The following is a 14,672-nucleotide window of genomic DNA, read 5'->3' as shown; positions in this document are numbered from 1 at the left end:
TTTCAGCGCTTGATTTGGATCTTTTGAGTATGTCGGCTATCTCCCTCGTGGTATAACATTGATTGTTCTCAGTTAATGTCTTGATTTGATTATTATCAACCTCATTTCAACTGGTTTGCCTTACCATGGAGCATCATCCAGCGAGAAATCTCTAGCATGAAACTTCGCAAACCACTTTTGACATGTTCGATCAGTCACAGCACCTTCTCCATACACTGCACAAATCTTTTTTTGCGTTTTAGTTGAGTTTTTACCTTTCTTGAAATAATAAAGCATAATATGCTGAAAATGTTGCTTTTTTTTCCATCTTCAATATTAAAAATGGCTACACAAAAATTCACCAATTTTGATAAGTTTTTTTTTTTTATGCATGCTGATATGACAGCTGTCACATACAAAATGGCTACACAAAAATTCACCAATTTTGATAAGTTTTTTTTTTTTAATGCATGCTGATATGACAGCTGTCACATACAATCTAACAAAATTGTTTCGTATGAAGTTAGAGACAAGTGTAACTAGAGCCATCGTACGGAAAAAACCAAACGAAACTTTTGGCCAACCCAGTATCTGTCTCTTGCCACGTTCCATAAATGACATAAGCCTGTTTATCAAGATTATTTTATATTTGAAATAATATAAAATAATATATTTTAATAATATATTATTTATATATAAATTATTATTTATATATAAATAATATATTTTAATAATATATATAAAATAATATATATACTTGGCCTGTTTTGTGCCAAATTTTATAGCCCTCTCTCCAACTCTTTTGAAATGGGTGGTATTATTCCCTTATATAGATAGGAACCTGGATAATAAGAATAGTTTAAAAAAACCATACACAGCTTGTTTATGCAGCTAATGAAGGGTGGAGCTGGGATTTAAAGTTGGGTTGTTTCCTTTATACCATACTGCCTCTGGAATGGGCATGCAGTGAAGCTGGGAGTGATGGGGACTTCTGCCCTTCTGCTGTGAGCAGGTTAATTTCTGGAAGGCTGTTAATCAGTCCCACTTGTTCTTAAGTCCAAAATGATACTATATACACATATATACATTCTTTTCTAAATATTCTTTTTTTAAACTTCTACTGGTCTTTATTAAAAGGAAAACTATTATCTGAAAACAAAGACCCAATGTCGTCTCAGGCTAAGTCTCATTGACAGAACCCCTCAAGCTACAGCCCAGGCACCTAATCTTGGCATTAAAATGTTGTCCTTGACTCTGCCCCCTCTCTCCCCATCTCAAACTCTGGGGATTCACTTCCTACCAGGATATTCCTCTCCAGCCAGGCAAGATATCTCAGCCCCCAGGACCCCACCCTTCCTGCCAGGAAGGTGGCCACAGGGTCATCCCCCTATCCCCGCCCCCTACACACCCGGTCAAGGGGACTGCTACACACGTGGGGCCGCCACACTCTCAAAGCCAAATGTCTTCATTGTCTTGTCAGCACCCTGGATACACTTTAAACGTCTTTAAAGTCTCCAGCCCATTAACAATAGGGTCACTACAACAATAAGGCAGACGCAACCTCCTCTGAGCTCAGTGTGGTGGCGTCCAAAGCTCCTAAAATCCGAGACTTAGGTTTTCCCACCCCACGTCACTCCCTGGGGCATGAGAACTACTACTCATCCCTCAGGCCTCAGCTCGAAGTTTCTTCTCTAAGAAGCCTGCCTGGCACTCGACAGGCCGAGCTGGGCGCCCTCTCCTGGGGGCCCCGTGTCCCCTCAGTCTGGGCAGAGATGACACCCGGAGTCGGCGAGTGTGCCCGCCCCGGCCCCTTCCAGGGCCAGGGGCTCCTCGGGTGCAGGAGGGGAGCTGAAGTGCGCAGTTATGGCGTCCACGTGCTGGGCCTGCGCGAGATTGGGCGCCTGCTCCTCAGATGGGAAGACTTTAACTCCATGAAGATAGGAGTCCCCCAGTGGCCCATAGGCCTCTTCCCGGCGCTTCCCAACGCCTAAATATTCTTTTCCATTCTAGTTTATCCCAGGATATTGAACAAAATGATAACTATATAGTAATAAGAGCCGATATTTATCGAACACTTATTATGTGCCAGATGTTTTTCTAGAATCTTTGCATGTAATTCATTTAATTCTTACAACTCAGTGAAGTAGTTACTGTCATTACTATCTCCACTCCGCGCATCAGGAAACTGAGGAGGCAGGAGGAGTCATTAGAGGAGCCAGGATTTGAACCAGGCTGTCCAGCTGCAGAGCCCACACTTTTAACCACCATCCTGTCTTTGCCTTATGCAAATGGTCCGTGTGTGTACACAGGGGTGCAAAGGTTTTAAATAGAAAGAGTGGCAATGCTTCATGGAATTGGTTCAAAGTTCTCATTATTTTTAACTTTTTTTTTTTTTAAATTCAAAGGTATTTGTATTTTGGCATTCTTCTTTTCTATTATAAATAAGTTGATCACAAACGGGGCTTCAAACACAAGCCAAAGGATGGCTGAGTTTACTGTAGCTGAACTTGACTGCTGAAGTCCTCAGGTGATAGTAGGCAGGGTTGATGCTCTCTGACCACCTTAGCTTTGTTCACACAGTGGTAAGTGGAGTTTTCTGCAGTGATTTTTTGAAACATTGTCAGATGGAAAATGAACTATTAGGTTCAACCATATGAAATGGCCAATATCTAACCTTTCTTAACCTACAAAAATGGCGAATTCGTATGGTTCAACTTAATAGACCGAAGGGGAGGAAATTCCACAGAAACTGTTTGTATTTTAAGAAAGAATTTTAGGATATATTGGAGGTTTGAATTTTGAATTTCTTCACTGACTTTTGTTTTTCCTGTACAACTATTTGTATGAGAAGTATGTATTCCATTTCATTTCATGTTACTTTTTCTTAACTGTATCTGATTTGAACCTCTTTGTTATGTCTGTTGTCATGGATAGAAAGTGATTTAAGGCATTATGCTTTGGGATGTGTGTGCGTTTATAATTTGTTACTTGTTTAAATGCCTATGTAACAGAATCCATCAGATCATCAAACCTACCAGTTTTATTTATGTATGTATGTATGTATGTATGGCTGTGTTGGGTCTTCGTTGCTGCATGCAGGCTTTCTCTCACTGCAGCGAGCGGGGGCTACTGTTCATTGTGGTGTGCAGGCTTCATATTGCAGTGGCTTCTCCTGTTGCGGAGCACGGGCTCTAGGCGTGCGGGCTCAGTAGTTGTGGCTCATGGTCTCTAGAGCGCAGGCTCAATAGTTGTGGCGCACGGACTTAGTTGCTCTGTGGTATGTGGGATCTTCCCGGACCAGGGCTCGGACTCATGTCGCCTGCATTGGCAGGCGGATTCGTAACCACTGTGCCACCAGAGAAGTCCCAGGCCTACCAGTTTTATAATCATACCCTAGTGCTGATTTTGAAATGTAGAGGATGATTCAGATTGAGTTTTAATAATTTTTTTTTATTCCTTCTGATTATGGAATGGTACTTGAAAAAGTAATCATAATATTTACCAAAAGTTCAGCATGCTCTTCGCTTCTAATGGAAATTGTGTCATTGCATTTAGGAAAAATTTGATTGACTCAAGAAAGTTCCGTCCATTCAGGATATTCTTGGGTGACTTAATCTGTAGAGTAGGAGTGATTTGAGTTTAAGGTGATTGCTCTCATTAGGGTGAGGGCATTGTGAAGGGAGTCTTCAATAAACTGAGTTTCTAACACTCATGAATTCCTTGTGACAGCATTACTTTCTGTCATTGATTCATGACAGACCATTGCCTTCAGTTTATTTGGTTTGGGGAGAGGGTGTCAGACTTTTTTTTGTCTCTTTGAATTTGATCATTGAGTTCTCAGAGTTCTCCACATGCCTTCCAGCTCCATTCAGTTGGTTGTCTTTTTTTCCTCCTCTTTTCTGAATCCTCTTGATCAGAGTACACGGTAGTGAAATCTCAAAAGCTCAATACTAAAAGCTTTGTAATAGTTACTCTCCTTGTGCAAAAACCATTGTAAGATTCTTTCAGTTTCATAAAGAGATCCCACCAGAATGTTCTCTAGTCTTGTCTACACAAAGGTGTCGGGATGGTAGAAAGTCTGAATCTGGTCCAACCTATGAATAACAAGTGCTAGGGTGGATCCCTGATTTTTTTTTTTTTTTAGGGTTTTCCCTTGTTCTTCTGAAACCCTGAGAACTTGTGTGGCTGCTTTAAAAAAGAAAAAAAAAAAGTTGATCTCTTCTTTCAAAAGATGAATCACAGTTGAGTGTTATTTACCCTGAAGTTACACCATTCTTTCAAACAGCAGTAGTCATTGATGTTTCTGTCTACATATGCATGCTGCTCTTTCACTCTCTGTTGCCATGTGTTGTGTTAATGCATGTATTGTAATAGTTCGAATAAGCATGAGGGATCTTTGTTTGTTTGTTTTTTTTTTCAGTAACAAATACTTGTAAGAAAACAGATGATTTTGTGACATCTAAAGCACCAGCTGTCGACCTAGATCACAAGTTTAGGTGCAAGGTTGTGGATTGTTTAAAATTTTTCCGCAAAGCCAAACTGTTGCACTATCACATGAAGTATTTCCACGGAATGGAGAAGTCACCAGAGCCAGAGGAGAACTCAGGAAAGAGGCATGTCCAGACGAGGGGCTCTTCAGCTTCAGACAAGGCCAGCCAGGAGAGCCTGACCAGGAAGCGGGTCTCGGCCAGTTCCCCAAGTAAGCATTTTGGTACTGGGTTGTATCTGTATCATGAAGGGCTGATACAGAAAGCGGGTGTTAGGTTGGTCTGGTCCAGTTGAATCCCTCAAAATTGAAAATGACAAGTGATCCTCAGGAATTGCCTTGTGGAGTTGTAGCTTTCTTGGAGGAAGTAGAAATACTTGACTCTCATTCTTACCTCCACCTCTTGCTGCTCAAGTTCCTTTGAGAACGTCATTTAGCCTCTGAAGGTCTTGGTACTCTTGGTATGGAGTGGGAACAATCAAGGAAAGGGAGCTCTGTTAAAAGCCAGCAGGAGAACTAGTGCTCAGAACAGTATGGGTGCAGTCATCCCATCCCTGCTAACAGAACAGAAGCACTAAGAGATGATGTGGGATTCCTTCTGGGTCCAATTTCGTCATAATTGCAACTGAAGATATTTTCTAACAACACTGTTTCTTTTACATAGAAACTACAGTGGTGGTAGTAAGGGTTACCATAAAATCTCATGTTCACGTCTTATTCTAAAACTTACCGAAATTGAAAAATTACTTGTTTCTTGGGAATTTCAGAATAATTAATGAGTTTCCAGTAAATTCTACAAGCTTCCCAGCTTCGTTTTACCTGAAATTGTAACATCACTATATATTTTTTGTCTTGAACTTCTCTGTTAAAATACATAGGCATTAGATGGTATATGGAACTCCTGGGATAGCTGACAGTGTTCCCAAGGGAGTACAGAGTCGGGTTTCAGACAGCAGGTCAGGGCCATGCAGACTAAGGTGATCTCTGACCCTGTGAGAGGTCAGTTCTTAGCCAGGCTGTGAAGACATAATGTGTCAAGTGGCAGTTTCTTAGTCATATGTGCTGCATTATCCATTAGAAATATAATGTGAGTCAGCCTGTAACTTTTTCTTGTAGCCACATTTTAAAACGTAAAAAGAAACAGGTGAAACTTCTTTCTTTTTTTTTTAATATTTATTTATTTGGCTGAGTTGGGTCTTATTTGCAGCATGCAGGATCTTCGTTGTGGCACATGGGCTTCTCTTTAGTTGTGGTGTGTGGCCTCTGGAGCTCACAGGCTCAGTGGTTGCAGTACATGGGCTCTCTAGTTGTGGTGTGTGGGCTTAGTTGCCCCGCAGCATGTGGGATCTTAGTTCCCCCACCAGGAAACGAACCCACGTCCCCTGCATTGGCAGGTGGATTCTTTACCACTGGACCACCAGGGAAGTCCCTGAAATTTCTTTGAATAAATTTTGTTAACTCAAAATATCCAAAATACTATCATTTCAGCATGTAATCAGCATAGAAATTACTATTTAATAAGCTATTATGTATTCTTTTTCTTGTATTAAGCCTTTAAAATCCAGTATTTGGGACTTCCCTGGTGGTACAGTGGTTAAGAATCCACCTGCCAATGCAGGGTCATGGGTTCAAGCCCTGGTCCGGGAAGATCCCACATGCCGTGGAGCAACTAAGCCCGTGCACCACAACTACTGAGCCTGTGCTCTAGGACCCGTGAGCCACAACTGCTGAGCCCGCGTGCCACAACTGCTGTAGCCCATGCGCCTAGAGCCCGTGCTCCACAACAAGAGAAGCCACCACAATGAGAAGCCCACGCACTGCAGCGAAGAGTAGCCCCTGCTAACCACAACTAGAGAAAGCCCACCCGCAGCAATGAAGACCCAACGCAGCCAAAAATAAACAAATAAAATAAATTTAAAAAAAAATCCAGTATGTGTTTTACATTTACTGAACATTTCAGTTCAGACTAACCACATTTCAGTTGCTAGTAGCTGCATATGGCTGGTGGCCACAGAATTGGCCCATGCAGCTCGATTACTAGTGTAGGCAGTCTAGCTGTGCACTTGGCGAGCCCAAGTATTGAGCTAAAAGGAGCTGCCTGAGGAAGGCCAGCTGGCCAGTAACCCAGGAGGGGCTCCCCATGTGGGCTGCAGGGCATGGCAGCACTCTCCACCTTAGTGACTTCACCAGAGTCCTGCTCAGGTACCCACCAGTGGATGGATATCTCTCAAAGCAGGGTGGTCTGAATCAGATAGCAGTAGATGATGCTCAATGCCAGGTGCCAGTTATTTATTTAAAACGAAGCCAACAGCTATCAAAACTCCTCTTCTCTGTCTAGCTTAGACCTTGTTTAAGCATTGGAGCAGAGCACTGGAGTTAGAAATGCCTCAGGCTAAGATAGATTGACTTGTTCATTCAACGACTATTTATCGAATGCCTGTCTTCTGGGGAGTAAAAAGGAAACCTAGGTCTCATTCTGCCTGATGCTCTTGGTTGTGGGTATTCCTGGCACAAAGAAAAAAGGACAGGCTTAGTTGTTAGATGGGAGCATCCTCTTGCCTGGGCAGTGCTTGTTTCATTAGGGCCACTGATTCCTTAGGGATGTTAATAATGTCTTACTGGCCAGTCCCACTGGCTTTGGTGGCCATTCTGTGTCCTTTAGATAAGTTTATATCTCTCTGCCATTGAATACATGGTTCATTCTGGGGGCAAGCTTATTTCTGAGAACTTGAGAGAGACCTGTCAGTGAGATCCTTTCCTCCCCTCCATGTGTCACCTGGCCCAGGTCTCACCTGGAGCAGTGGCCAACTCAGCTGCCTGGGAGTCACTGGGTGACTTGTTGAAAGTACAGATTTATTGGACCCTGCTTTACAGCATTCCAATTCAGTGGCTCTAAGTTTAGAATCTGTAGTTTTTGTACACGCCCCTCCCAATATACAAGTGACATATGATTGCTGTAAAATCCATACAAAAGAATACTAAGGGGAAAAGCCTCCCTCCCAGTGGTAGCCCCACCTCCCTTGCAGATATAACTATTTTTAACAAACTCTTTTATAACTTTTCAGATATTTTCTGTGTGTATCCAAACTGCACATTTCTATTATGTCTAATAGAAAATATCTTTTTATACAGTTGGTATCATATGCAGCTTGCTTTTTTCATTTAAAGATACCTTGGCCCTCATTTCATGTCAGTATAGATACGTGGCTCTACCTCATTTTGACAGTGGTCATTATTTCATTGTATGGGTGCACTGGACTTTAAACATTTTCCTACAAAAAATTCACCAATTTTTTCACTCTTACCAAGTGCTAAAGCAAAGTAAACCTTCCTGAAGATTACTTTGCTCTTGTGTACGAATAAATTCATGCAGTAAGTTCCGGGAGGTGGGATTTGCTTGGGAAAAGGGTATGCATTTTAAATTTCTTATAGATGATGCCAAATCACCCTTCAAAGAGCTTGTCCCAGTTTGTAATCTCCTACCAACTGGTTATGCACATCAGTTTCTTTACAATCTTATCAGTATTATCAAATTTTAAATTATTGCTAATCTGATAGGTAAAAAATATTGTAGTGACTTTAGTCTTTTATTTTACAAATTCTGGAATATCTTAAATATATAGAAAAGTACACAGGATTATATATAGCAACATGTATGTATCCAACCCCCACCTACACTTAAAAAATGTTAACATCTTGCTATATATCCTTCAGATTTTTTTTTTAAGGGAAACAAAACACTAGGATGAGGTACAAACCCCCTGAATTGCTTTTCCTTTCTTTCCCTTTATGCTTTCCCAAATACATGCATATATGTTGAGAAATAATGTATAGTATTTAAAAAAAAATTTTACTGGAGTATAGTTGATTTACAATGTTGTGTTAGTTTCTGCTGTACAGTAAAGTGACTCAGTTATACATATACATATATCCACTCTTTTTTAGATTCTTTCCCCGTATAGAACATTACAGAGTACTGAGTAGAGTTCCCTGTGCTATACAGTAGGTCCTTATTAGTCATCTGTTTTATATAAAGTAGTATATATATGTCAATCTCAGTCTCCCAGTTTGTCCCTCCTCTCCATATAGTATTTTCGAGTGTTATTAACATTTATATTGGTAAATGATAGAGTATTTTGTGTGTTTTAAAAATATGTATAAATAGTATCATATTATACTTAACTCTTTTGGAACTTGCTGCGTTTTGTTTAGCATTATGTTCGTCTTCATCCCAGTTGAAACCTGTAGGTGGATCTCACTGATTCTTCAGCTGATGTTTTGTGGGGTTTTGGGCACGCCCATCCCCCCTTGTAGGTGTAACTTTTTCTTTTTAAAACAATAGTTAAGTATGCCAGAGTTTCTTTAACCCGTTCCTACTCAGGGTCATTGAGGTTTCTAGTTTTTTACTTTTATAGATGATGCTTCAGGGACTGCCTGTGTACACATCCCCTGTGCGTGAGCATTTCTTTTGAGTATTTACCTAGAAGAGGAATTGCTAGATAGAAGGGTTTTAGTTAATGTACCAGAATGTACTTGAAAATGGTGGTTCTGACTTCAACATTCCTGTCAGCTCTGTGATTTGTCTATATCCCCACCAGCTTTTGGTATTATCTGACATAAGTTTGCCCAATCTTAGGAATTTGAAGTGATTATCTCCTTGTTTTTCTCAAGGAGAAAAACGTTTGTTTTGTACTTTTTAGATGAGAGTCGGAATTGTTACAAACCTCCCCTGTTTCTGCTGGGCTCCCACTGCAGCGCCATTTTTGGACAGCCTGAGAGAGGAAACCGTGATGTGAGGGATTTGGTCTGCTCTGAGGACGGTTCTCTCTGAGCCCCGCTCTCTGTGGATTGGCCTGGCTTGCTGGTTAGCTCTGGTCAGCTGACCTCTGACTTTAGTCTGCACCCTCTCCTCCTCCTTCCCTTTTCAGTGCTGTGGTGGAAGGAAGGAAGGAGCAGTGGTCGGGGAGCCTGAAGGTCTGAGTTTGAGACCCAGCTCTGCCACTCAAAGTTCTCTGGTATTGATTAAATCCCTCATCTTCTAGTATGTAACATGGAGGTTAAACTACTTGCCCACCCCCTGCCAAAATGCTGGGAAGGTCTTTATGTTAGGCATTTAAAATTATTTTGAAATGTGCACACATGTTCAAAGCATCACTGTTCTTAAGAGCCCTAAATTGGAAACAGCTCAAGTGTTTATTCAGAGTAAATAAATGTGTGAAGAATAAATCGAGTAAATAAATGGTGGTGTCTTGATACAGTGGAATACTATACAGCAGTGAGTGAATGAGCTACAGCTGTGCCCATCAACATCTCACAAATATAATGTTGAGCCAAAGAAGCAAACATAAACTCATATATGTGATATGGTAGATATGTATATAAAGTTCAAAAACAGATTAAAATGAATCTGTTATGTTTGAGGTCAGTACAGTGGTTATCCTTGGGGGTAGGTGGATGAATAACTGAAAGTGGGGCAGGAAGGAGACTCCTGGGGTGCTGGGGTTCTGTTTCCTTATCCGAATGGTGATTATAACAGATGATCATGGTAATTGTCTGAGGAGGCACCTCGCCCTGAGTACAGGGTGGGTGTTCCCACACAAGAGGGTGTGCGGACCTCTTGTTTGGTTTTGGAATTCCTGATTAACTATACTTGAGGGTCTTGATTTGTGTTGAGTAATATGAGCAGGCTTGGAGTCAGCACACCTGAATTTGAATCTAGCCTCCACTGCTTGCTTCCTCTGTGACCTTGGGCAAAGAACTGTGAGCTTCAGTTTCTCCATCTGTGAAATGGGGATACCTACGTACCTCAGAACTTTGTTACATTAAATGACCTAATGTAAAATGCTTAGCACAATGTCTGGCCTACAGTATACTCTTAATAAATACTAGGTCTTTATCTCAGTGAAAACATTAACCCAGGCAGTCAGAGAGCTGAGTTCTAAACTCAGCTGACCTCTGATAAGCTGCAAAACCGAGAGACAAGGTGTTGCCATTTTGATAAAATGAAGAAAGCTGAGTGAGTGATTTTCTATTTTTATGTACTGCATTTGGGTCTCATACCAATATACCAACATGGGATTTCTAAAATTCTCTCTCAATACAGAAGGATCCCTTTCACTGGGGTTTGGAAGTCCCTTGGTGAATTGGGGAAAGTTGCCTGCCAGGTTTTAAAATAACAAGATCTGCTATGGGAATACTCGCCAGGCTGGCAGGGGTGGACAGTTACAAAATGCTTTAGGGGGAACAGAAGGGTATTTTAAATCCCTGTGTTTTAACTTGTTACCCCCCTGCTGGTCCTTTGCAAAACTGGTCAGTTTGGTGGCAGAGTGTACCACACAGGCCTCTCACTCATGTTGGGGTATAGCCTGGTCATTCCTGTACCCTCTCAGACGGAGAGCAGGTTTGTGCAGCCAGGAAGGGACATTTCCCCCCGCTACACCCCCATGTCAGGTGGACACAGACCACGCAGACGATTTCACAGCTCTCCCAGGCTTGATTGCTGAGATTGCCAGCAGTTCCCAGGCTGAAGCAAACTAGACCATTCATCTTGCTGTGCTCTAGCTGGGAAATTAAAAACCTGGCCACTCGTCCTGCCTCTGCCACTAACCAGCAGGAGCCTCAGTTGTCACCATCTGTGAACTGGGGTCAGTAGACATGTTCAGCCTTCATCTCGTTGCTGGATATCAATGAGAGCAAACACAGAGGCATATTCAGCATATTCCATAGGCCCCAGCCCTCCAGAAGGCACCCCCTGTTCCAGGCATTGCCCTCACTTTTTTCACATCAGAGTCTCCTTCCATTCCTCATGGTTTTGCTGGGTACTTGATTAATCTGATGACTAAATTTCTTAAGATTTGAAAGAATAAAACCAGCTAAACAGATCATCTGTTCTCTCAGCACATCTAGTTTTCACCTGAGCTTCTAAGAAAGCTCTTATCTTTAGGGGTGGAATTTCAGACAGTGGGGGGAGTTCAACTGGGGAGATGTTTCAAGGTGAGACTCTGACACCAGGCAGCTTGTGTCCTAGTTCACAGGCAGTGTGAACTTGACGCTATGCTTAAGTGAAAATCAAAATATTACAGAATGTGTGCTGCTTGGGACAGCACAATTACTGTACTGTAATTGGGGACAGTTATTTGGGGACAATTACTGTAAAAAAGTACTCCCTTTATGCCAAGTACTCTGATGATGGGAACTTGGGTTCTAATAGATTTCTCACATGGAGATTTCTGGGGCTTCTGGTCCAGCAGGACCAGAAAATGCTCTGCAGAGATTTATTTTTTGGTCTGTCCCCCCCAACCATTTTCCTGCTGGTAAAGTTAGGCAGGAGAAGCAGTTCTGGTCTGAAGTCCACAGACTCTATCTTAGTAGCAATTCTGCTCCTGTTCACTTGTCACCTGAGCTCTTCACAGATCGGATTTCCTCCTTTTCAAAATGATGATGTAGGACTAGTTATGAATGAGGCAGGGCTCTTACATGTGGGGAGAAAAGCACATAGACAGTTGCAGTGAGAACTACTAAGTTCTATGTAAAGAACGTGTGAAGTGTCGTGGGAACACAGATTCAGATTTTGCCTGAAGAGCAGGGGCTGGGATGTCGAGAGGAGGAGGTGACATTTGAGTTAGGCCTTAAAGTGTGAGGGTAGGTAGGGGGTGAACCAGAAGGCAGGGGAATAGGAAAGGGATCCCTATGCTGGGAACAAGCAGAACAAAGTTCAGAGGCATTGAGAGGAGCAAACTGTCATGGTTGTCTGTCTCTAAGGTACCCCTTCTGACTCTGGCCTTCAGATGTTTCCTCTTCCCTCAGCCAGGCCTTTAGTCACATAAGTTAATTTGAGAGGTCAGTTTAGATTTGCTTTTCCAAATGAGGTTTCATAGAATACCAGAATCCATTTAGTAAATTCTCTTTCAGGGGTGAGCTTAGGCTTCCTTGGTGCTTGTGTTTGATTCTGCATAGGTGAGTTCAGTCCTGAGTAGAGGTTTGCTGCAGAAAGAATATTTGAGGATCAAAGGGAGGCTCACCTGTGCTTATTACCTATTGTTACATCCATTTCATTCGTATTCCCACTCTGGGTAAACCTTGGCTTTAGGCCGAAAGGAGCCTTGGAGCACCAGAGTGGGCAATTCTTTGTATCTTTTCTTGTGGTTCTAGACTGGCCTTCTCACAGAACCGTGCCCTCTCCCCTTAAAGGGAAGGGAGAAATAGGAGCTTAATTAGGATATAGATTATGGTGCCTTAAGGAGAATACCCGAGAAGCTGGCTTAAGACAGAGGTTTATTTCTGTCTTTGGTCAAACTGCAGGCTCTCCACAGTGGCTCTGCTGTGGCTCTGAGCAGGTGTCCAGGTGTCCAGGGCCAGCTTCCTCCTCAGTGCCCCACCAGCCCAAGGTGTTGCTCTCTCTGTGTGGACCAAGATCGCTCACCACGTTGCCTGTCTTTGAGCAGCTGCGAAGGGAAAGGCGAGGCATTCCTTTTTCTTTTAAGGGCACAGCCTGGAAGTGCCACACATCACTTCTGTTCATATCCCATATGCCAGAACACCTGTACGTGACCACACCTCACTCAGGGAAAGCTGGAAAATGTACTCTTTTCCCTTTGGGAGAAGTGGGTATTGGGGAATGCATGGCAGTCTCTGCCATAAGAGCCAAGGTAGAAAAAGGCAGGGCTTGAGGGAGGGGTTTATTGGAGGGCCCCTTTGGGCCAGTGTCTGGGTGGGATCCATGGTGGGGGACTAATTGGAGATGAGGCTGGAAAGACAGACAAGGTGAGGGACTTCCCTGGTGGTGCAGTGGTTAAGACTCCACGCTCCCAGTGCAGGGGGCCCGGGTTCGATCCCTGGTCGGGAACTAGATCCCACATGCATGCCACAACTAAGGAGCCCACACACCGCAACTAAGGAGCTGGCGAGCTGCAACTGAGGAGCCCACATGCTGCAACTAAGGAGCTGGCGAGCTGCAACTAAGGAGCCCACCTGCCACAACTAAGGAGCCCACATGCTGCAGCTGAGGAGCCCGAGAGCCGCAACTAAGACTTGGCGCAACCAAATAAATAAATATTTAAAAAAAGAAAGACAGACAGACAAGGTGAAATGATTGTGTTAGGCCATGAGACCAATTCCTCTGATAGGTGGTGAAAATCCCTCCAAGATCATACCCACGCCTGCTCTGCCCTTGAGTTGCCCTCCCCTTGTACAGGTCAGAACAGACTCTGGTCACTGCTTGTCCCTGGCACGTGGCAGTGCTTGTGGTGTACAAGCAGTTCTCCCATAGGAGAGGGTGATGTCATTTTTTTCCTCTTCCCTCCTGGAAGCAGCAGTCTGATGTCCTTCTGCTATCATAACATAGTGGTCTGAGGGAGAAATAGGGAGCAGGCTGTATAGAGGGAGCAAGAAGGGCTCTGGTATTTCTCCTGATGGGCACCTGCAGCCTGAGGAGAGGACAAGTGGCCATCTGGAAGAGCTTCGCCCTCCTCAGGTGACAAGCTGCTCTCTGATCCAGAGCCCTGACGGAAGTTGCTCTTTGTCCAGCCAAGTCTGGGCATTCAGGAAGAAGCTCTGTAGCCAAGTGTCTGTTCTGTGGGTCATGGAACAATTGGTCAAGCTGTTCAGAGAGAGAGGTGACCACAGACGAGTACCACCTTCCAGGGAGAGAGTATGGCAAACGAGATAACAACAGCTAATTTTGTGCCGGGCACTGTTCCAAGTTCTTTACTTGTATTGTCTTGTGTAATCCACAAAAAAAACCCCTATGAAGCAGGTACTATTGTGATGACTTTATGGATTAGAAACTGAGGTGCTGATGAGATGGATTAACTTGAACCAGTATAGACACATCTAGCATGTAGTGGAGCCACAATTTGAATCTAGTTGCAGAACACATACTCTCACTTTTAGGCGCTGCTTTCTTTTAGGATTCCACGGAAGGCTGCCCTGGCCCTGGGCCCTGGGCTTTGGAGTGGGGAATAGGAGTGCCTCCCTGTAGGAGACTTCTGTGCACATGGGTTGTCCGGAAGAGTGAGTGAGTTCTGCCTCTTGTCACCTGTCTGCCCCTGTTGCTCAGGGACTCACCTGGGTTAGCTTAGTCCCTGCTGGGCAGTTCTCCCTGTGAGCTCTGTCACCTATGGCCACATGTGACTTTACAGTCTTCAGCCAGAAGCCAGGATGAGCCTATGAATGCTTTCTCTCTTCCCTCTGTGTTCAGAGAACACAG

At 43.3% G+C, this 14,672-nt stretch overlaps 1 protein-coding gene across 8 annotated transcripts in view; it reads left to right on the top strand.

The window, feature by feature from the left end:
* Positions 1-14,672, top strand: part of PHF20 (PHD finger protein 20) — a 135,938-nt gene that overhangs the window by 81,655 nt on the left and 39,611 nt on the right. For all 8 annotated transcript variants that reach the window (XM_007101699.3, XM_055090976.1, XM_055090980.1 and 5 more), the window contains one exon: positions 4,400-4,678. In XM_007101699.3, the coding sequence (XP_007101761.1) occupies positions 4,400-4,678 (279 nt within the window). The remainder of the gene's footprint in view (positions 1-4,399; positions 4,679-14,672) is intronic.

Source organism: Physeter macrocephalus, chromosome 14 (genome assembly GCF_002837175.3).
Source record: "Physeter macrocephalus isolate SW-GA chromosome 14, ASM283717v5, whole genome shotgun sequence".
NCBI lineage: Eukaryota > Metazoa > Chordata > Mammalia > Artiodactyla > Physeteridae > Physeter > Physeter macrocephalus.
This window is presented reverse-complemented; position numbering and strand designations above follow the sequence as displayed.